Source organism: Oncorhynchus gorbuscha, linkage group LG10, assembly GCF_021184085.1.
Source record: "Oncorhynchus gorbuscha isolate QuinsamMale2020 ecotype Even-year linkage group LG10, OgorEven_v1.0, whole genome shotgun sequence".
Classification (NCBI taxonomy): domain Eukaryota; kingdom Metazoa; phylum Chordata; class Actinopteri; order Salmoniformes; family Salmonidae; genus Oncorhynchus; species Oncorhynchus gorbuscha.
The window spans coordinates 6,299,951-6,325,083 of record NC_060182.1 but is presented as its reverse complement, the minus strand read 5'-3'; the positions used below and the strand labels follow the sequence as shown (position 1 = coordinate 6,325,083).

General features: G+C 43.8%; 1 protein-coding gene across 1 annotated transcript in view; it reads left to right on the top strand.

Annotated features, from left to right (window-relative positions):
* The first annotated feature begins 1,424 nt into the window (after window positions 1–1,424).
* LOC124044985 (guanine nucleotide-binding protein G(i) subunit alpha-3-like) overlaps window positions 1,425–25,133 on the top strand; it is a 68,560-nt gene continuing 44,851 nt past the window's right edge. Inside the window, exon 1 of the mRNA XM_046364190.1 lies at window positions 1,425–2,062. Coding sequence (XP_046220146.1) covers window positions 1,945–2,062 — 118 coding nt within the window. The 5' untranslated portion in view covers window positions 1,425–1,944. The remainder of the gene's footprint in view (window positions 2,063–25,133) is intronic.

The window sequence follows — 25,133 nt, the reverse complement described above, 5'->3', positions numbered from 1 at the left end:
TCGTAGTTATATTTCAACAAATCAGACATTGAATATCTCTTTAAGCATGGTCAAGTTAATACTTATGCTGTGGATTATACAGTGAGTGTACAAAACATTAGGAACACCTGCTCTTTCCATGTCATAGACTGACCAGGTGAATAAAGGTGAAAGCTATGATCCCTTATTGATGTCACTTGTTAAATCCACTTCAGTCAGTGTAGATGAAGTGGGAGGAGACATGTAGATGAAGGGGAGGAGACATGTAGATGAAGGGGAGGCGACATGTAGATGAAGGGGAGGAGACATGTAGATGAAGGGGAGGAGACGGGTTAAAGAAGGATTTGTGAGACTTGAGACATGGATTGTGTGCCATTCAGAGGGTGAATGGGAAAGACAAAAGATTGAACGGGGTATGGTAGTAGGTGTCAGGCACACCGGTTTGAATGTGTCAAGAACTGCAACGCTGCTGTGGTTTTTCCCCCGTGTGTACCAAGAATGGTCCACCACCCAAAGGACATCCAGCCAACTTGACACAACCGTGGGAAGCATTGGGAGTTAACTATGGGCCATTATCCCTACGGAACGCTTTCGACACCTCGTAGAGTCCATTCCCCCGATGAAATCCATCCACTGTTTCCATGGTAACCTGTCACCAATGACATTTTGGAGGAAGCGGGGTAGGAGGAGCAAGAGGACGAGAGGAGAAAAGGATTCTGATATGCTCTCTCCTTCTCCTCTCTCATCCCACCATCCCCCTCTACAGAGGATCTATTGAGTCAGTTGCTCTTATGCTCAATAGACATATACCACTGACGTGTGTGTATATATATATATATATATATATATATATATATATATATGACAATACATAGGGATTTATTTAAACATTATTTTTTTAGAAGGAGAGGACATTTTGCTCATATCAAATTACATACCTGTCTTCTAAAATCCTGTGGCTGTGCCTTTTATAATCAATAGGCTATGTTGATCTAATTTGCCAATTAAATTATGCAATTGTCAATTAAACTTAACATTTGATGATGTCTGTCTCATCATGTCTTGACTGGATGCAGATGTGCCCTCATAAATCTGAGCTGCCTGTAAGGACGATAAAATTCCACTGGGGGAGCTCATTGCAAATAAAAAAGTTCCTCTGACCCCCCCCAAAAAAGAGAACCTGTATTGTATTACCTCAAATAGTGGCTTTTGGATTGCTGCAACAATCATATTCAATGGTGAGAATGAACCTCTACTGAGCATCTCCTACTGAGACCAGAGCAATGTGTAGGCCGATATTATTATAGTGTCAGAGAGGCACATCCTTTTCCATCCATCCCCCAAATATAGATTGTCTTTTTAGGCTGGTGTGACGTACCATGAGCGCAGCTGGCAGATGCGTACACCACCTCGCCATATGCGACAACATCAAGAAGACTTTGACATTTTGTAGGTAGATATTTTAAGAATCAGTTACACTGTAGCTTTGAGTGGTATTACGAGCTGGCGAGCCAATAGTTTTGAAAGAATTTGGGACGAGGGAGCTACTCACCAGTTTTCTTTTTTTTTACTACGTTATTAACATTTGTAATAGGAAAGTATATATCTTTTTTTTGCGTAGCTACTTTCTTAGTAAACTTGCCTAGGTCGCAGGCTCTAGCTTTACGTTAGAAAACGATTGCACCGTTTCTACTACTTGGGCAGCATCCGTCGTTGTTTCAACGCGAAACCACACTTGTTTTGGTGGCGTGAGTTTGTCCGCATGTCGTTTCTTTCCCATGTGGGATAGCAGCTATAGTGGTCGAGACGCGTCGAGTGCCAACGCCTTTTTCTGTCTCTGACTGGGCGAAACTAATCGCGAAAGCACCGGAACCGTTTTCTATTTTCCACCTCAACAATTTATGAGAGGTAGCTGCCATTCAAACCAGATATTGAAGAAGTAACTAGCTAACTAAGGGATTGAAAATGGGTTGCACGATCAGCCAGGAGGATAAAGCAGCGATGGAAAGGAGTAAAATGATTGATCGGAACCTACGAGAAGACCGAGACAAAGCGTCCAGGGAAGTGAAACTATTACTACTTGGTAAGTCATTTTTACATAGAAAGCTTGCTATTTTCCCAGTAACTAAAAAGGAGTAACAATTGCACCAAAATCTAGAGGAAGAAAATGCTCTGTTTGCTCTTTCAGAATAGTGGTACAGTTGTAGTGAGACATCGCTTCAAATCTAATCACATTTTATTTGTCACACGCGCAGAATAAAACAGGTGTAGAATTTACCGTAAAATGCTTATTTGATGCCCTTAACCAACAATGCGGTTTTAAGAAAAATAATTACCAAATAAAGTTTTAAAAAGTAACCCAATAAAATAACGAGGCCATACAGGGGGTACCGGTACCGAGTCAAAGTACGGGGGTACAGGTTATTCGAAGTAATTGAGGTAATATGTACATGTAGGTAGGGTAAAGTGACAAACAAGTGTGTGTGTGTGGGGGGGTAGCTATTTGATTAGCTGTTCAGCAGTCTTAAGGTTGGGGGTGAAAGCTGTTAAGCCTTTTGGACCTAGACTCTCTCTCAATTCAAATTGCTTTATTAACCAAACAATGTACATTTTGCCAGAGTGTACTTTGGAATTACAGTGCATTCGGAAAGTAATCAGACCCCTGAGTGTGTGCGGTAAGATTATTGTCCATTGTATAGTTATTTTTAACCTTCATTTTTGTTCTTTCTAATTGTCCCTGTTAACAATATTATTGTAATTGTGTTAATATTGTAAATTAATCACTTACAGTGCGTTCAGAAAGTATTCAGACCCCTTGACCTTTTTCGACATTATGTTACATTACAGCCTTATTCTAAAATGGATTAAGTAGTTGTTTTTCCTCATCAATCTACACCCAATACCCCATAATGACATCACAATACCCCATAATGACATCACAATACCCCATAATGACATCACAATACCCCATAATGACATCACAATACCCCATAATGACATCACAATACACAAAAAATATCACAACAGGTGTTTACAAATGACATTTACATAAATATTCAGACACTTTCCTCAGTACTTTGTTGAAGCACCTTTGGCCTTTTGGGTATGACGCTACAAGCTTGGCACCTGTATTTGGGGAGTTTCTCTCATTCTTCTCTGCAGATCCTCTCAAGCTCAGTCAGGTTGGATGGGGAGCGTCGCTGCAAAGCTATTTTCAGGTCTCTCCAGAGACTGGGGTCAGATCCGTGCCACTCCAAGGACATTCAGAGTTGTCATGAAGCCACTCCTGCATTGTTTTGGCTGTGTGCTTAGGGTCGTTTTCCTGTTTCCCTTAACCCCAGTCTGAGGTCCTGAGCGCTCTGGAGTAGGTTTTCGGTGACATCACATTTCTGGCGGCCATTCTTCCATTCCACACAGGTGTTCGGAGCTTCCGTCTGTCTTCAATTTAATCCGTTTGAGGTTCTGAGAGCTCTGGAGCAGGTTTTCATCAATAATCTCTCTGTACTTTGCTCTGTTCATCTTTGCCTCGATCCTGCCTAGTCTCCCAGTCCCTACTGCTGAAAAACATCCCCACAGCATGATGCTGCCACCACCATGCATCACCGTAGGGATGGTGCCAGGTTTTAACCAGACGTGACACTTGGCATTCAGGCCAAAGAGTTCAATCTTGGTTTCATCAGACCAGAGAATCTTGTTTCTCATGGTCTGAGAGTCTTTAGGTGCCTTTTGGTCAACTCAGAGCGGGCTGTCATGTGCCTTTTTTACTGAGGAGTGGCATCTGTATGGCCACTCTACCATAATGGCCTGATTGGTGCAGTGCAGCTGAGATGGTTGCCCATCTGGAATGTTCTCCCATCTCCATAGAGGAGCTCCAGAGCTCTGTCAGATTGACCATTGGGTACTTGGTCACAGTCAAAGGTTTTACACTTTTTTGGGGGGTTACTACATATGTTATTTCATTGTTTTGATGTCTTCACTATTATTCTACAATGTAGAAAATAGTAAAAATAAACCCTTGAAATGTGTTAGTTTGTCCAAACTTTTGACTGGTAATATATATCTTACACCCACCAACCAACCACTTGGGCTCCTGAGAGCTAGTGTCAACTGTGAGCTGTTGCTAGAATGCCAAGTCAAACCTCAATGGTTTTCATTGTGATTCAGTGGTGAGGATAAATAAATTCCCACCATGGATGATGTTTTTCAGTGTCTGTGAGATTTGAATGTGTCAGGACAGTAAGGGACAGTAAGGGACAGTAAGGGACAGTCGGGGTCAGGACAGTCAGGGGGACAGTCAGGGACAGTCAGGACAGTCGGGGACAGTCGGGACAGTCAGGGACATTCGGGGACATTCAGGGGACATTCAGGGACAGAGGAAGCAGTTGCTTGGTGAATGCACCAATTTGTAAGTCGCTCTGGATAAGAGCGTCTGCTAAATGACTTAAATTTACATTTACATTTAAGTCATTTAGCAGACGTAATGTAAATGTAATGTTCTGCTCTGGATCAGGTAAACCGGTAAGTTTTACTATCGTCTTTAAAACATCTGAAACGTGTTACCTTACGTCCTCCCCCATAAAGCATGTGGTTGCCAATGGAGCCATGTAGTACAACTATAGCTAGGATATGGACAGACTATGTCCCATGTGAGAGATCGCATCATTAGCTTGCTCTCTGTGTGTGTGTGTGTGTGTGTGTGTGTGTGTGTGTGTGTGTGTGTGTGTGTGAGAGAGAGAAACAGAACTATGCAGATTGGTGTTAAATAGGTTTCCACATCTAATGGAAAAAGTACATTTTTATTTAATATTTTCTAACCAACCGCACTGAAAAGGGGTTTTTCCATTTCCAGGCCTCACTTCTCTCTCACAGGCCTGGGTTGGAACGAAAGGAATTTCTAGGGGGAAACGAGAGCTGCTAGGATTCTAGCCTGGTCCCAGATCTGTTTGTGCCCTCTTGCCAAATTACCACACAAGTTTTAGGCCAAATAACAGGCCTAATAACAGGCCTAATAACAGATCTGGACCTGACAAATTGAGGCTGTTCCTAATGTTTGGTATATTAGGAAAGTGTTCCTAATGTTTTTGCTATACTCCGTGTTATTACATATTTAATTTGATTTGGAATGCTAAGCCAGACACAATTAAACATGTCTATTTAAATAATGAATATGAGTTTGGGGTGCTAAAATTATGAAAGTTTTTTTAACCTCTCGCTAAAAGCTTCACTCGTACATAAGTTATACTTAAACTCAAAATGGTTCTCCAGTAGATTATTAAGGCTCGTCCTTTGTTAAAAAAATGTCATTTTTTTTGCCTTTACAGATTACAACTTCTCATTTCTGACTAATTGAAAAATGAAATTTTGTTTTAAAGTATCGCCCTTTTAAAATAAAAAATAAAAAAGCCATAACAAAGCTGGTTACAATTTCAGTTTAACCAGAAAAGAGAGAACAAATGTTATGGTTAAATTCAAATATATTGATAAAACATTTTCTTAATGGATAAAAAAAAATAAGGTATTATATTTGTTAAATATATTATGAATAGAAACAGAGGAGTTATGTCACATATGCTGTAATCAAAAATATATGGGAATATCTGCTCAATCCACATTTACAACCAAATGATTGCAGCACGACCACAAAAATGGAGGAGGCAAGTGGAAAAGAGAGAAGATAGGGAACTTGTTTTCCTGCCATATGTTAAAGATACTAATTGACTGAAAGGAACTGGCATAAATAGAAAAATATACCAGTTTCATCTGAGCACAGAAATGTTGACAGCTGCACCATACAGATTGCAAAATAAATTGGAGCTTTTCGATGTACCAATTCCATGGCATATGGTTGAATATGAACTGGTACAAAACACTTGATTCAACACTGAGTTTTTCAATTTAAATTATTATATACAATTCTTACCACCAATAGAATGCTATATATATGGGGCATACAACAATCTCAGCTCTAGATTTTGCTGCGAAGAGATCACAGGTTCAGAAATGGTAAAAAATAAATAATAATAATCACAACATGCAATTAAAATGAACCTTACAAATAGCAGTGTTGGGCGATTTCCAATCTACACCCAATACCCCACAATGACATCACAATACCCCCACGATGACATCACAATACCCCCACAATGACATCACAATACCCCCACAATGACATCACAATACCCCACAATGACATCACAATTTACATTTACATTTAAGTCATTTAGCAGACGCTCTTATCCAGAGCGACTTACAAATTGGTGCATTCACCTTATGACATCCAGTGGAACAGTCACTTTACAATAGTGCATCTAAATCTTAAAGGGGGGATACTTATCCTATCCTAGGTATTCCTTCCAATACCCCCACAATGACATCACAATACCCCACAATGACATCACAATACCCCCACAATGACATCACAATACCCCCACAATGACATCACAATACCCCCACAATGACATCACAATACCCCACAATGACATCACAATTTACATTTACATTTAAGTCATTTAGCAGACGCTCTTATCCAGAGCGACTTACAAATTGGTGCATTCACCTTATGACATCCAGTGGAACAGTCACTTTACAATAGTGCATCTAAATCTTAAAGGGGGGGGGGGGATACTTATCCTATCCTAGGTATTCCTTCCAATACCCCCACAATGACATCACAATAACCCACAATGACATCACAAAGCCATAGTCAGTCAATAAATAATATAATACTCACAGGAAAGATTTTCATCTTTTAGCTCAAATCTAAAATATGATTAGAAATGTTCAAACATTTTGTAAAACATCACAGCACATGGAAACACAAATATATAGCACATGGAAACCAAACGAGGGTGGTGATAGGTGGGATGGGCTGAGGGGGCGGGATTAAAGAGCTTATGTTTGATCATGTATTACTGTTATGTGACTGCTTTATATAAAAGTGCCGTGTATGTACAATGTATATGTAAAAATTAAGATATTTGCCCTCCGAAGAGGGTCCTTCTGTAGCTCAGTTGGTAGAGCATGGCGCTTGTAACGCCAGGGTAGTGGGTTCGATCCCCGGGACCACCCATACGTAGAATGTATGCACACATGACTGTAAGTCGCTTTGGATAAAAGTGTCTGCTAAATGGCATATATTATTATTATTATTATATATAGGTGGTGGAGGGGATAATAATATCTGATACTTTATTGACATAAGTATTCAGACCCTTCGTTATGAGACTGGAAATTGAGCTCCAGTGCATCCTGTTTCCATTGATCATCCTTGAGATGTTTCTACAACTTGATTGGAGTCCACCTGTGGTAATATCAATTGATTGGACATGATTTGGAAAGGCACACACCTGTCTATATAAAGGTCCCACAGTTGACAGTGCATGTCAGAGCAAAAACCAAGCCATGAGGTTGAAGGACTTGTCCATAGAGCGCCGAGATGCGATTGAGATGAGGCACAGATCTGGGCAAGGGTACCAAAAAATGTCTGCAGCATTGAAGGTCCCCAAGAACACAGTGGCCTCCGTCATTCTTAAATGGAAGAAGTTTGGAACCACCAAGACTTTTCCTAGAGATGGCCGCCCAGCCAAACTGAGCAATTTGGGGAGAAGGACCTTGGTCAGGGAGGTGACCAATATCCCACTGGTCACTCTGACAGAGTTCTAGAGTTCCTCTGTGGAGATGGGAGAAACTTCCATAAGGACAACCATCTCTGCAGCACTCCACCAATCAGGCCTTTATGGTAGAGTGGCCAAACGTTAGCCATTCCTCAGTAAAAGGCACATGACAGCCCACTTGGAGTTTGCCAAAAGGCACCTAAAGTCTCTCAGACCATGAGAAACAAGATTCTCTGGTCTGATGAAAACAAGATTGAACTATTTGACCTGAGTGTCATGTCTGGAGGAAACCTGGCACCATCCCTACGGTGAAGCATGGTGGTGGCAGCATCATGCTGTGGGGATGTTTTTCAGCGGCAGGGACTGGGAGACTAGTCAGGATCGAGGGAAAGAGCAAAGTACAGAGCGATCCTTGATGAAAACCTGCTCCAGACTCCAGACTGTGTCAAAGGTTCACCTTCCAACAGAACAACGACCCTATGCACACAGCCAAGACAACGCAGGACTGTCTTCGGGACAAGTCTCTGAATGTCCTTGAGTGGCCCAGCCAGAGCCCAGACTTTAACCCAATCAAATCATGTTATTGCACATTCAAAACCCTTGCTAACTGAGGCTTATTCTTAGTCTGTTGAACTTGGACATGAGAAAGTCTCCTGTAGGTCTGAAATGCACATTTTAATGTGATCACATAGGTCTAGTCCTCTAACAATATGATTCTATTTGGACTGCAAATTGCTCCCATCAAACTCTCACTCACACTATGTCAAACTTGGCAGATTTAGCTATTTCTCGGAAAACCATTTTTGTTGGAGGCGAATCGTTATAGTATTAGAAGGGTTACTGAATGAGAAAGTTAGTGAGGATACCACAAAACCTCCATCTTTTCCTCTCTAACGATCCGTCCCTGACTAAAGCTTGTTCTTGCTTTACAACCTCTTGTCTGTTCTAGTCGCGTCAGAGTTGTCACCGACTCCCATCTATGACGTCATCAGTCAGAACACGGAGAAATGGAGTCTAGAACACCGGAGAAATGGAGTCTAGAACACCGGAGAAATGGAGTCTAGAACACCGTAGATTATATACATTTCTTTACACTGTTTGGAAGTCAGCGGATCATTCAGATGTAGATTCCTTAGCTGAATAACAAGTGCTTATTATTATTATTATTATATTGATGCCTAGTCCAACCTCCTAAACAGTCGAGTAACCAGTCCAACCTCTAAGTAGTGACTACTGTACCATTTGCTCCAGCAGTGCCTCACTGTCTAAGCTAGACTAATTAGTGCGGTGCTACAGCACAAATGCTGATTCAACCATCCATGCATGTTTATTGAACTTAATGTCTCTGTGGTGATTTGTGCTCCATTTAGGAGACGTGTGTACACACACACACACACACACACACACACACACACACACACACACACACACACACACACACACACACACACACACACACACACACACACACACACACACACACACACACACACACACACACACACACACACAGAGCTATAGACCTACATGCATACACACAGACACAGGAGTGCTCACAAGCACCGCCCTCACATGTTTTGTTAATATGCAGTGTTCACACCCTGTAGGTCTATTGTAAATTACAATTATACTGTAGCAGTCGTCTCACTCAGTTTTATTAGTCGTATGTACAGGAATCACATGGGATACACCGTCCAATGAAACGCTTACTTGCAGATTCCTTCTGGACAATGAAACAACAATAAGAAACAGTACTGGGCCGTCTTCACCACCCTCTGCAGTGCCTTGCGGTCCCAGTGATGTACTTACCTGGGAATATTGAAGACCACCAGCTTTCATATGTTCTCATGTTCTGAGCAAGGAACTGAAACGTTAGCTTTCTTACATGGCACATATTGCACTTTTACTTTCTTCTCCAACACTTTGTTTTTGCATTATTTAAACCAAGTTGAACATGTTTCATTTTATTTGAGGCTAACTTGTTTTTATTGATATATTATATTGATGTATTATATTAAGTTAAAATAAGTGTTCATTCAGTATTTCATTATTATTATTTTTTTTAAAGTCGGCCAATTGATCGACTTTTTGTCGTCCTCCAATAATCGGTATCAGCCTTGAAAAATCATAATCGGTCGGCCTCTAGTAGAGAGAACAGTCCATGATTCGGGTGGCTGGAGTCTTTGACATTTTTTAGGGCCTTCCTGTCACCTGGTGTAGAGGTCCTAGATTGCAGGAAGCTTGGCCCCAGTTCTGGGCCGTATGCACTAACCGCCGAGCAGTTGCCATACCAGGCAGTGATGCAGCCAGTCAGGATGCTCTCTGGTGCAGCTGTAGAACATTTTGAGGGAAATAGGCTTTGTCGTGCCCTCTTCACGACTGTCTTTGTGTTTTTACATTTTTAAATATTTAACCTTCATCTAACTAGGCAACTTCTCAGCACACTAGGGGACAGCATTTGGAATTTTGGATGAAAAGATTGCCCAAATCTAACTGCCTGCTACTCAGGCCCTTAAGCTAGGATATGCATATAATTAGTAGATTTGGATATAAAACATTCTAAAGTTTCCAAAACTGTTAAAAATAATGTCTGTGAGTATAACAGAACTGATATGGCAGGCGAAAACCCCAGGAAAATCCAACCAGGAAGTATTATTATTTGGCGATTTCTGTTTTGAATTTGGCGCCCTGCAATTTCACTTGCTGTTGTCGAGTACCAAAGAGGTTAAGAACAACTTGTTACTTACAATGACTGCCTAGGAACAGTGGGTTAACTGCCTTGTTCAGGGGCAGAACGACAAATTTTTACCTTGTCAGCTTAGGGATTCGAACCAGCAACCTTTCGGTTACTCACTCAGATCACATTGTTATTGTTGTAACTTTTAAATGTGTTAAGAGTTCATGTTTACAGTTAATTCATTGAGCTGTATCTAAAGATATTTTCTTTAGTTATTTACATATGTAATTGTATTATAAATTGTGTGAGGGAGAGAACTACATACACACTTCTGCTGTATTGGATTACGCTGAAGTGACTGAAGTACCAGAATGCCTTGCGACAGGTAGTAGACAAAAGCATGCGCCAGTTATGTTCAAGTGATTTTCCTGACTTTCGCTAGGAACTTTCTTTTAATGTTTTTGTAGAATCTAAAGTTGTTAAATGTAACGTGAACAAGTATTATTACTAAAATAAGCTTTCATTTCACAACCTGGTGTCCCGAGTCATTACTTTTGAAGATAGTTATTCTATATTTTTGGTGCCGAAACCTGGGGAAAAGTATGAGCTGCTTACGAAGATCACAGGGATGAAGCGACTGAAATGGTTGAGGAGGAACGTCGGCATGAAGCAGAAAGAATGAGACCAAAGCAGGGGTTCCATTTTGTAAAATCAGATTGACGTTGAAATCACCCAGTCAAATCCGAATACCGATCACTTGAGTACATTGTTGGAATTGCTATCAGCTGAGGAGGACATCTTGTTTAAAACTTGATCACGGAATTGAACAGTTAACGCCATTGGACGGATTGGAGGCAGAGATTGCTTGCACGGAGGATTAGAAAGAGCGTGTTATTATGCTGAAGAGCCATGCACAACGGGTGATAGAGAAATAAGAGAACCTCAATCCTCTATCAGCACGGGTGAGTGACTCAAACATATCACAGAGACAATCAGTAAGGCTACCAAAGTTGATTGGAAAATTCTATGGAGATGTCAGTATGTGGCAGGAATTTTGGAGCCAGTATGAGACTGCTATTCACAACAATGATTCACTGTGTAATAGAGAAGTTTACCTATCTGAAAACATATCTCATTGGACCAGCTGCAAAGGCAATAGCATGACTGATGTTAACAGACAGTAACTATGATGCAATAGCTCTGCTCAAGAGCAGATTTGGAAGGAGAGATCTTGTGATTAGTTCTCATGTCAAAGCTTCTGAATCTCACTCCTGTGAAGAACTCCTCTGACCTAAATGCATTGAGGCGGCTATATGATGAATGTGAAATTCAGATTAGGAGCCTGGAATCACTGGGTGTAGTGTCAGAAACCTCTGGAAGTCTACTATGCCCAATCTTACTGCGGATGATTCCAGAGGACATAGCTCTTGACTATAGTCGTCAGAGGGGAGTAGATGATGAATGGAAAGTGTCTGAGATTATCAGTTTCCTACAGAAAGAGGTTCAGCGCAGGGAGAGAGCGCTCCAAATGACAAGATCATACAACCAACAGAAAGAGGACAAACCATGGAACAAGCCATGCTCCTCCAATGAAATGAAAACAAAAAGACCCAACTGCTGCGGCACTGCACACAATCCAGCCAGAAGGAAGAAAACGGTCTATTCTGTGACCGTGCAGACCACAAATCAGAGAACTGCCCTGACCAAAATATTGCTACACGCAAAGAGAAACTAAAGAAAACAGGAAGATGCTTTTTATGTTTAGGACAGAGACACACAGCAACATTCTGTAAAGTCAAAGATGTGTCATGTGGAAGCAGACATCACATTTGCTGTGTGTACTGGTAAGAGGATTGAGGTTCAACCCCCTACTGTTTCTGCAGATAATTATGTTTCCTCAGGTATTTCCCCATTCAGTGAAGATGAAACCAGATGGACAGAACACTGTTTCTACAAACGGAAAAGGCATCAGTAGAAGGCCCATCGAGCAGGAAGATAGCTAGAAGATCTGTCCTGATAGGAGCAGACTACTACTGGCAGATGGTATCAGTCAGAGTGGAGCGGCTGACGGGTACGCTGGTTGCTTTAGAGAGCACTTTTGGTTGGTCTGTGCAGGGACCAGTGTCCATATCATGTGTCGATCATGTGTCGCCAAGGCAACATGAATGTTCAGGAGCTTTAGTCTCTGGGTATTATAAGTGAGAACACAGAACCCAGAGGAAAACGAGGCTCTACAGAGGTTAGAGAAAACAACCACCTTCAAAGATGGATGATACCATGTGGAGTTGCCATGGAAATGAGAAATGCCAGAACTCTCAAGACAACTGTAGAATCGCCAAGAAATGGTTTGAAATTCTGAAGAAAAGACTGAAGAAGGATGTGACATTGTACAACAGATACAATGAAGTAGTAGAGGACTACTTAGAACAGGATATGGCAGAGGACGTGCCCAAGGACAACGCATCAAGTGCAGACAACGTAAAATACTACTTACCTCACCATGCAGTACTCCGAGAAGATAAGGTGACAACAAAACTGAGAGTGGTGTTTGATGCCTCGTCCCATGAAGATGGCTGTCCATTCTTGCTGGCAGCTTACAATCAGGAAGCACCTGAAATACTATGAAACAGAACAACCAGAAGTTGTAGATATTTAGAGATGTAGATGACTTCATTGCAAGTTCACGCAATGTTGAAGAGGCTTACTTTGTGACAACTATAAAGCGAATGCTGTGGATTGCAGGCATGGACCTCTGCAAGTGGATGACCAACTCTCTTGATCTGAAAACAAAATGGGAGGAGAGTACCGACAACTGACCCACCCGTTGACGCTAGAAACACAAGGATTAGTGCTGAAGGTTTTAGGTTTAGTATGGAGACCGAAAACAGATGACTTTGTGTTTGACCTCAGGCCGTTACTGAGCATTCTAAGGCAAAAGGAAAACACAAAGAGAAGTGTTCTGCAGTCGTCTGCACGTATCTTTGACCCTCTTGGTTTATAATAATAATAATAATATATGCCATTTAGCAGACGCTTTTATCCAAAGCGACTTACAGTCATGTGTGCATACATTCTAACTCCCTTCACCATCAGGATCAAGTGCATGTTCCAGGAAATGTGGGAGAAGGAAGGGACTCAGCTGGGACGAAGAATTACCACCTGATCTGACACGAGAATGGCAACAGTGGTGTTCAGAACTACCCCTTTTACACCAGCTCACCATACCAAGGTGGTACAGAACAGACATGCGACCACAGAGTGACACGTGTTCTGTGATGCAAGTGAAAGGCGGTGAAGTAGCTTACTTGCAAGGTGAATCACAAGACCGGGAAACGATGACGAGTATAGTCTCATCCAAGTCCAGGGTAGCCCCACTCAATAAAATGACGCTGCCACGCCTGGAGCTCACGGGAGCTGTGATTGGAGTGAGACTAGCAAACAACTTGATGACCACACTGAAAATGGAACAAAAACAGATCGAAATGTGGACAGACTCGATGATCGTGCTGCGTTGGGTTTTCAGCTCAGCTCAGCAATGGAAACAGTTTGTGGTGAATAAAGTGACAGAGATCCAGTCCTTGACCAATCCAGAGTCATGGTCACATATTGAAGGGAAAACGGATCCAGCCGACCTCCCTACAAGAGGACAAACTGTTCGACACTTAACACAGAGACATCTACGGTGGACCCGGCGTTCTGACATCACCCAATCAGTCCGAGGAGACTGATGATAACAAGGTTGCAGAAGAGGTGAATACAGAATTCAAGTCCAGTCGCCAGGTTACTGTACAGCTCACAGCAAACAGCACAGACATTACTGAACCTGTGTTGGAGCTTGAAAGGTACAGCAAACTGAAAAGAGTGTTCAGAGTTGACCGCCTGGATGAGATCCATAGGCAATGCTCGTACAAACATAAAGCTGCAAGGTGAACCGACTGCTGACGAACTGAAGAATAAAAGTACTGGTTCAAGGTAACACGAGTTTCAGTCAGGAGATCAAACTACTGAAGGCAGGAAAAAGCCTAAACAATGGCTGTAAAATCAGAGAACTGAAACCGTTCCTGGACAAACACAAACTACTCAGTGTAGGAGGAAGACTGCAACAGTCCAACTTCACATTCAGAGAGCAGCACCCATGGGTTCTGCCCAACAAGCACAGATACTCAAATGATACAGTACCATCATGAGAAGGTGATGCATTCCGGAGCAAGAGACGCTCTAGTACAAATCAGAGAGCGATACTGGATCTTCGTGCTAGGCAGCTGATCAAGAGCACAGTGACGAGATGTTTAGTGTGCAAGAGTTTCAAGGCAAGGGCCGGACAGCAGGTCACTCCGCCTTTACCAAAAGACAGAATAACTGAATCCCCACCATTCGACGTCACAGGTGTGGATTTTGCTGGACCGCTCTACAGGAAAGAAAATGTTTCTGTGAAGAAGTCATACGTTGCACTGTTCACTTGTGCTGTAACCAGAACAGTGCATTTGTAACTGGTCTCAGATCAGTCAACAGAGACATTCCTGTCAGCTCTGAAAAGATTCATCTCAAGGAGAGGATTATGCAAGGTAATCTACCCAGACAATGCAAAAATGTTCAAGAGAGCTGATCAGGACTTGAAAGAGCTGTAGAAGGCAATTGAAGAGCCCCAACTCTTGGCGTTCTTCTCAGTGTTCTCTGTGTTATTGACTTGTTAATGTGTAACTCTGTGTTGTCTGTTCACACTGCTATGCTTTATCTTGGCAAGGTCGCAGTTGCAAATGAGAACTTGTTCTCAACTAGCCTACCTGGTTAAATAAAGGTGTTCTCAACTAGCCTACCTGGTTAAATAAAGGTGTTCTCAACTAGCCTACCTGGTTAAATAAAGGTGTTCTCAACTAGCCTACCTGGTTAAACAAAGGTGTTCTCAACTAGCCTACCTGGTTAAACAAAGGTGTTCTCAACTAGCCTACCTGGTTAAACAAAGGTGTTCTCAACTAGCCTACCTGGTTAAATAAAGGTGTTCTCAACTAGCCTACCTGGTTAAATAAAGGTGTTCTCAACTAGCCTACCTGGTTAAATAAACGTGTTCTCAACTAGCCTACCTAGTTAAATAAAGGTGAAATAAAAAATATAAAAAATAAAGGGGCATCACCTGGAGGGTCCATCACTGAGCGAGCAGCCTGGTGGGGTGGATTCTGGGAAAGACTCGTCAGGTCAGTGAAAGCATGCCTGAGAGGTTCTTGGGAGAGCTTCACTCAGTCCTGACAGAGGTTGAAGCTATCCTCAATTCTAGGCCTCTTCATGCACAATGAAGTGGTGTTCAGTAAAGTCAGCACACTGCTGTGACACACCACAGCCCACCCCACTGAAAGCGGGTGACGTTGTACTCATCTGCGAGGATAACACACCCAGACAAACCTGGAAACTAGGAAAGATTGAGGAACTGTTTCCAGGCCGAGATGGCCTAGTTAGGTCATGTTCAGTTTCAGTTTGTACTGCTTCAGGGACTTTGTTTAGAAGACCTATTCATCTCAGCGATTTAGATGAACACAGTTGTTCATCGGGGGGAGGATGTTGGAACTTTTTAATGGGTTACAGAGTTAATGTCATTGATCTGTATCTAAAGACATTTTCTTTAGTTATTTACATATGTAATTGTAGTAGAATTAGTGTGATGGAGATTGAGAGAACTACATACATATTTCTACTGTATTGGTTAATATTGAATTTACGGTATTGACTGCAAGTACCAGAATGCCTTGCGACACAATTTACAAACAAAGTATTTGTGTTTAGTGAGTCCACTAGGTCAGAGGCAGTAGGGATGACCAGGGATGTTCTCTTGATAAGTGTGTGAATTGGACCATTTTCCTGTCAAAATGTAACAAGTACTTTTGGGTGTCAGGAAAAATGTATGGTGTAAAAAGTACACTACTTTCCTAAAGACAATAATGAAGTAAAAGTTGCCAAAAATATATATAGTAAAGTACAGATACCCCCAAAAAACACTTAAGTAGTTCTTTAAAGTATTTTTACATATGTACTTTACACCACTGCTCAGATCACATTATGTTCCTTCATTACTACTCTCACTACGATCACATTGGGGGCCCCTCAGGGGTACGTGCTTAGTCCCCCTCCTGTACTCCCTGTTCATGCATGGCCAAGCACAGGCTCCAACACCATTAAGTTTTCTGACGACACGACGATGGCAGGCCTGATCACCGACAACAAGGAGACAGCCTATAGGGAGGAGGTCAGAGACCTGACAGTGTGGTGCCAGGACAACAACCTCTCCCTCATTGTGAGCAGGATAAAGGAGCTGATTGTGGACTATAGGAAAAGGAAGGCCGAATTCACATCGACGGGGCTGTAATGGAGCGGGTCGTGAGTTTCAAGTTCCTTGGTGTCCACATCACCAACAAACTATTATGGCCAAAATATACCAAGACAGTCATGAAGAGAACTCGACAATGCCTATTCCTCCTCAGGAGACTGTTTTGTTTTGGGCAGATCCTCTAGGTTTTACAGCTGCACCATATAGAGCCCTAACTGTGACTGTGACAGCTAACTAGCTATGCTTTCTTGCCTAGTCTTAGCTAGACTACCAATGTTTTAAAAACAAAAACACTAGCTAGCTCAATTAGCTACCTAAATATCACATAGGCTAGACCCTAAACGTATTGACTTAGCTAGCTACCTCTGCTCTAACAGTTAGCTAAGATAGCTAGCCAGATAACATTAACATTAGCTGACGTTAACGGAGAAACTTTGACAACAACCATGAACAGTCCAGAAATGAAGCTAAATACAATGTCAAACTAATTAGCGACTGCAACGAAATACACTACTACAAATACAATAGCTACAATGTCAAACTAGTTAGCGACTGAAATGAAATACACTACTACAAATACAATAGCTACAATGACCTATTTTGGGACCTTCTCCGGCTGGCCTCCACTGTTAACCAACTGACTGACCCTCACAACGACTGTTGGAAAGTCGAGCACAGAGGCAGGCTCGAGCTGCGGAGGCCACTGCTGCTGGATCGTGTGTTTAAAAAAAAATCTTGAATGACAGTTTGTCTTTTTTCCGGTTCAGTAACAATTTGGCATGCAACCTTTGGTTCTGACAATGAAACACGATGGCAAAATGACACAGTTGGTGATACAATTCATAACTTACCCGGTTTAGATACACTATTTTTATTCCTATGTCTTCTCAGAATGCGCAGGCATAGCTACTGTCAAAAGTTTCATGTGTGACGGCTAGCCCTCATGTCCATACGTGTTATTTCATAGTGTTGATGTCTTCACTATTATTCTACAATGTAGAAAATAGTACAAATAAAGAAAAACCCTGTAATTAGAGTAGGTGTGTCCAAAGTTTTGACTGGTACTGTATACATCGTTTCCATTAATGGTAGTTATTGCTAGTCTGCCCACTAGAGGGCGTCTTTGAGAAGCTACGTTATTTAAGTGTCAGCCATCGTTTCCATTAATGGTAGTTAGTGCTAGTATGCCCACTAGAGGGCATCTTTGAGAAGCGAAGTTATTGAAATGACATGGAGCTGTAGGGCCTAAGAGTCAAAGGGACCCTTGAATAGAACAGATGAGATTGATTTTTGGAAATGTAGATGAATTAATTTCATGAATATTATGGTGTTTCTATTCCAAGAAAAACTAACATGCGTTTCTTACTGTAGCTCTTTTAGCACAACCTCCTTATTGGCATAAAGACCTTCTTCAATATGAACTACATCCATCAATCATTAATTTTTGCATGTCACCACACAGCATACAAGTCATCCATGTCATTAAATACAGTCAAGCATTTTAGTTATAAAACTAAATATTTAACAAAGGGAGCCTTGAATAATTGAACACATTTTTTGGGGGGCCTGATGCAGGACTCAAGTGCCAGAGAAGAGTATGTGACTGAAAACGCCTCCATTAATTTACGAAAAAGATAGTAAATTAGTGCCACAGTTTAGACTACCAATAGATCAGCGTTCTAACTTGTGATATTGTGGTGCAATGACAGAATGCCACCATCTACCACAAACGGTCGTGGCATAAACTCTACATTTCGAAGGGAAAAACCACTGTAGGCAATGCTGTTGGTTCATTGACTGTGCAGGGCAATTTACAGAGTTAGCCTACAATTTTATAGTGAATTTGTATACTTTCACACATGACCTTTTAGGTAGAAAATATCTCACCACTGTGCGTTTCCATCTCCTCCACTTCCTCCTTCGTTCCTTTCTCAAGCACACAGAGGGGCTGTCAACCGTTTAATGAAATATGTTTAGTTGTGAAAACATTCCCGAAAAAGATTTCTCTTGGTTTCCCAAATGAAGCCCTGGGTAGCTGCAGGAACAGGGTTGGAGAGCCAATGGCATACAGAGATGGGGTGGAATATGACCAGTCGCGCAGCGAGAGGCTGCGTGCTCCTCAAACAGTGGTTGATGCATGGAGGGAAATATCTGGAGTAGCCTATCATAGCATGACTGAAAAGCCAACAGGCGCTTCCCCAAATTGAAACCGACTTGCCTCATATGCATAGACTAGTGATGTAGCGGTTTGTTACTCTTCTTATTGGCTGAGGAACAGGGGCAGCTATTCTAACGGACTCCCCCGAGCACAGTGGGTGGACTCCCCCGAGCACAGTGGGTGGACTCCCCCTGAGCACAGTGGGTGGACTCCCCCTGAGCACTGTGGGTGGACTCCCCCTGAGCACTGTGGGTGGACTCCCCCTGAGCACTGTGGGTGGACTCCCCCTGAGCACAGTGGGTGGACTCCCCCTGAGCACAGTGGGTGGACTCCCCTGAGCACAGTGGGTGGACTCCCCTGAGCACAGTGGGTGGACTCCCCCTGAGCACAGTGGGTGGACTCTCCCTGAGCACAGTGGGTGGACTCTCCCTGAGCACAGTGGGTGGACTCTCCCTGAGCACAGTGGGTGGACTCTCCCTGAGCACAGTGGGTGGACTCTCCCTGAGCACAGTGGGTGGACTCTCCCTGAGCACAGTGGGTGGACTCTCCCTGAGCACAGGGGGTGGACTCTCCCTGAGCACAGGGGGTGGACTCTCCCTGAGCACAGTGGGTGGACTCTCCCTGACCCCCTGAGCACCGTGGGTGGACTCCCCCTGAGCACCGTGGGTGGACTCCCCCTGAGCACCGTGGGTGGACTCCCCCTGAGCACCGTGGGTGGACTCTCCCTGAGCACCGTGGGTGGACTCTCCCTGAGCACCGTGGGTGGACTCTCCCTGAGCACCGTGGGTGGACTCTCCCTGAGCACCGTGGGTGGACTCTCCCTGAGCACCGTGGGTGGACTCCCCCTGAGCACAGTGGGTGGACTCCCCCTGAGCACCGTGGGTGGACTCCCCCTGAGCACCGTGGGTGGACTCCCCCTGAGCACCGTGGGTGGACTCTCCCTGAGCACAGTGGGTGGACTCTCCCTGAGCACAGTGGGTGGACTCTCCCTGAGCACCGTGGGTGGACTCCCCCTGAGCACCGTGGGTGGACTCCCCTGAGCACCGTGGGTGGACTCCCCCTGAGCACCGTGGGTGGACTCCCCCTGAGCACCGTGGGTGGACTCCCCCTGAGCACCGTGGGTGGACTCCCCCTGAGCACCGTGGGTGGACTCCCCCTGAGCACCGTGGGTGGACTCCCCCTGAGCACCGTGGGTGGACGCCCTAATCAGGTTAATCAGGTTAACCCAGGTCCCCCGTACCGAACAGAGGTCCCCCGTACCGAACAGAGGTCCCCCGTACCGAACAGAGGTCCCCCGTACCGAACAGAGGTCCCCCGTACCGAACAGAGGTCCCCCGTACCGAACAGAGGTCCCCCGTGCAACAGAGGTCCCCGTGCCGAACAGAGGTCCCCGTGCCGAACAGAGGTCCCCGTGCCGAACAGAGGTCCCCCGTACCGAACAGAGGTCCCCGTGCACCAACAGAGGTCCCCCGTACCGAACAGAGGTCCCCCGTACCGAACAGAGGTCCCCCGTACCGAACGGTTTGGTATGAGTACATGTACTGTTAAACCCCTACTGACCTCCATTGATTTAGTCACCCTAATTCTGGCCATCCTAGAAGGGGTTAAAAACTCCAATAACTTGTGAACTAATTATAATAGAGACATGAGGTTTGGACCGTTTTAATTTTCTTAGAGGATTATCTTATTATCAATTATTTTACCCACTGGTCAATATGAGTTTTTAATTGGACACCTACAATGCTACATACAGTATAGTGAATTTATGTGCTACTTCTCATTACAGTTATCTGTGTTACATTCATTATTTCATGGTATACAGAAATTCTCCCCATTTGGTATCTGACTGTCTCCTGTTTAAGGGAAGCACCGTTGGTATCTGACTGTCTCCTGTTTAAGGGAAGCACTGTTGGTATCTGACTGTCTCTTTTTTAAGGGAAGCACCGTTGGTATCTGACTGTCTCCTTTTTAAGGGAAGCACTGTTGGTATCTGACTGTCTCCTTTTTAAGGGAAGCACCGTTGGTATCTGACTGTCTCCTTTTTAAGGGAAGCACTGTTGGTATCTGACTGTCTCCTTTTTAAGGGAAGCACCGTTAGTATCTGACTGTCTCCTGTTTAAGGGAAGCACCGTTGGTATCTGACTGTCTCCTTTTTAAGGGAAGCACCGTTGGTATCTGACCGTCTCCTTTTTAAGGGAAGCACCGTTGGTATCTGACCGTCTCCTTTTTAAGGGAAGCACCGTTGGTATCTGACCGTCTCCTTTTTAAGGGAAGCACCTTTGGTATCTGACTGTCTCCTTTTTAAGGGAAGCACCGTTAGTATCTGACCGTCTCCTTTTTAAGGGAAGCACCTTTGGTATCTAACTGTCTCCTTTTTAAGGGAAGCACCGTTGGTATCTGACTGTCTCCTTTTTAAGGGAAGCACCGTTAGTATCTGACCGTCTCCTTTTTAAGGGAAGCACCTTTGGTATCTGACTGTCTCCTTTTTAAGGGAAGCACCGTTGGTATCTGACTGTCTCCTTTTTTAAGGGAAGCACCGTTAGTATCTGACCGTCTCCTTTTTAAGGGAAGCACCTTTGGTATCTGACACTATCCAAGTATTCCCTTAGTGCCTGGCAGCTCTCTACTGCAGTGTCCCATCCCAGTCGGCATCATACTATAGTACTGTCAATGAGGATTCTTCACCATGATACTAGTGCCCATGTCCCCTTTTCTATAGCCCACACACACTGAGCTATAAATATGGGCCAATGAGAGACTGATTTTCAGAGGCAGAATCCACCTTGTCTTCTCCTCACACATGGAACAAACCTCGGGCGAGCTGGCACCTACTAGTTCCTCTGCTGAATGCAAAAGAATACGAGGGAGGGTTATGATGTAATGGTCCATGACGGTTTTTCCTTATCAGTAGACCTACAGTCATACAAACGGCTACACTAAGAGTGACATCAGAACCACTGAGAGACTGTGTACCGTCTCGGTACGACGTTATTGGTCATTTTCTTTTGAGTCTAAACCCTGCGAGCTTCCCCACCATCTCATTGGGTAGCCAGTCATGTTGATGACGGCGGCCTAACTATGAATTTTAGAAGACCTGTAATTGGCCAGCCAAATAACCGTGGTCTCCGTAATAACCAATGGAATAGATGCACATTTTCTCTGTTCCTGACTGCATGTCCTGCCATAGAAGGAATAGAATGAAGTCAATGATGGAATAATGGGTGGACTGGCGACCCCATTCAAGTCAATGATGGTATAATGGGTGGACTGGCGACCCCATTCAAGTCAATGATGGTATAATGTGTGGACTGGCGACCCCATTCAAGTCAATGATGGCATAATGGGTGGACTGGCGACCCCATTCAAGTCAATGATGGTATAATGTGTGGACTGGTGACCCCATTCAAGTCAATGATGGAATAATGGGTGGACTGGCGACCCCATTCAAGTCAATGATGGCATAATGGGTGGACTGGCGACCCCATTCAAGTCAATGATGGTATAATGTGTGGACTGGCGACTCCATTCAAGTCAATGATGGTATAATGTGTGGACTGGCGACCCCATTCAAGTCAATGATGGCATAATGGGTGGACTGGCGACCCCATTCAAGTCAATGATGGTGTAATGGGTGGACTGGCGACCCCATTCAAGTCAATGATGGCATAATGGGTGGACTGGCGACCCCATTCAAGTCAATGATGGTATAATGGGTGGACTGGCGACCCCATTCAAGTCAATGATGGCATAATGGGTGGACTGGCGACCCCATTCAAGTCAATGATGGTATAATGGGTGGACTGGCGACCCCATTCAAGTCAATGATGGCATAATGGGTGGACTGGCGACCCCATTCAAGTCAATGATGGTATAATGTGTGGACTGGCGACCCCATTCAAGTCAATGATGGCATAATAGGTGGACTGGCGACCCCATTCAAGTCAATGATGGCATAATGGGTGGACTGGCGACCCCATTGAAGTCAATGATGGTATAATGTGTGGACTGGCGACCCCATTCAAGTCAATGATGGCATAATGGGTGGACTGGCGACCCCATTCAAGTCAATGATGGTATAATGTGTGGACTGGCGACTCCATTCAAGTCAATGATGGTATAATGTGTGGACTGGCGACCCCATTCAAGTCAATGATGGCATAATGGGTGGACTGGCGACCCCATTCAAGTCAATGATGGTGTAATGGGTGGACTGGCGACCCCATTCAAGTCAATGATGGCATAATGGGTGGACTGGCGACCCCATTCAAGTCAATGATGGTATAATGGGTGGACTGGCGACCCCATTCAAGTCAATGATGGCATAATGGGTGGACTGGCGACCCCATTCAAGTCAATGATGGTATAATGGGTGGACTGGCGACCCCATTCAAGTCAATGATGGCATAATGGGTGGACTGGCGACCCCATTCAAGTCAATGATGGTATAATGTGTGGACTGGCGACCCCATTCAAGTCAATGATGGCATAATAGGTGGACTGGCGACCCCATTCAAGTCAATGATGGCATAATGGGTGGACTGGCGACCCCATTGAAGTCAATGATGGTATAATGTGTGGACTGGCGACCCCATTCAAGTCAATGATGGCATAATGGGTGGACTGGCGAATATTTGTTGATTCAACTGACATTTACAAAAAAATACATTCCATTGTATGAGCTACGTTTTAGTTAACCCTTTCACACGTGACTTCCAAATATCTCTACCGGTTAACCTGACTTCCAAATATCTCTACCGGTTAACCTGACTTCCAAATATCTCTACCGGTTAACCTGACTTCCAAATATCTCTACCGGTTGCCCCCAGTGTGAGTTATTTTATGCAGATGATGTGATGCACTCAACTGTTCCAAAATGTGATTGTTACGCAATAGGACAGTTAAGGCTTGCTAGTGTTTCAACTAGTCAATTTCAAATAATTGTCTTAACAAGTTGTGTTTTCTAACAGCAGTTTGAATTGTGTGTTTCGCCTCCTCATTAATTAGCATAGAAGTAGCCCATTTTCAATGTTGCGGACAATTTATTTTTGAGGCTTTACTGTGCTTTGAGGCTTTACTGTGCCGGACAAACTAACCTCTTCGAGGAGAGCCCTTCCCCATTTTTTTCCGCACATCAATCAAATGTCTTTATAAAGCCCTTCCTACATCAGCTGATGTCACAAAGTGCTGTACAGAAACCCAGCCTAAAACCCCAAACAGCAAGCAATGCAGGTGTAGAAGCACGGTGGCTAGGAAAAACTCCCTAGAAAGGCCATAACCTAGGAAGAGGAACCAGGCTATGAGGGGTGGCCAGTCCTCTTCTGGCTGTGCCGGGTGGAGATTATGGCAGAACATGGCCAAAATGTTCAAATGTTCATAGATGACCAGCAGGGTCAAATAATAATAATCACGGTGGTTGTAGAGGGTGCAACAGGTCAGCACCTCAGGAGTAAATGTCAGTTGGCTTTTCATAGCTGATCATTCAGAGTATCTCTACCGCTCCTTCTGTCTCTAGAGAGTTGAAAACAACAGGTCTGGGACAGGTAGCACGTCCGGTGAACAGGTCAGGGTTCCATAGCTGCAGGCAGAACAGTTGAAACTGGAGCAGCAGCACGACCACGTGGACTGGGGACAGCAAGGCGTCATAAGGCCAGGTAGTCCTGAGGCATGGTCCTATGGCTCAGGTCCCCAGAGAGAGAGAAAAAGAGAGAATTAGAGAGAGCACACTTAAATTCACATGGGACACCGGATAAGACAGGATAAATACTCCAGATATAGCAGACTGACCCTAGCCCCCCAACACAAACTATTGCAGCATAAATAATGACTTAAATGTAAATGTAAATGTACTGGATACTGAGACAGGAGGACACTGTGGCCCCATCCGACGAAACCCCCGGACAGGATATAACCCCACCCACTTTGCCAAAGCACAGCCCCCACACCACTAGAAGGATATAGTCAACCACCAACTTACTATCCTGAGACAAGACCGACTATAGCGCACCCTTCCATAAAAATTGAGCTCTATAGGAGAAAGAAATTCTAGGGACAGAAAGGAGGCCTGCGACTTGACCGTAGCGTACGTGTAGGTATGTACGGCAGGACCAAATCAGAGAGATAGGTAGGAGCAAGCCCATGTAATACTTTGTAGGTTAGCAGTAAAACCTTGAAATCAGTCCTTGCCTTAACGGGAAGCCAGTGTAGAGAGGCTTGTGCTAGAGTAATATAATACATTGGTTTTGGTTGTAGTCAAGACTCTAGCAGCCGTGTTCAGCATTAACTGAAGTTTATTTAGTGCTTTATCCGGGTAGCCGGAAAGTAGAGCATTGCAGTAGTCTAATCTAGAAGTGACAAGCATCATTTTTCTGCATTTTTGGACAGAAAGTTTCA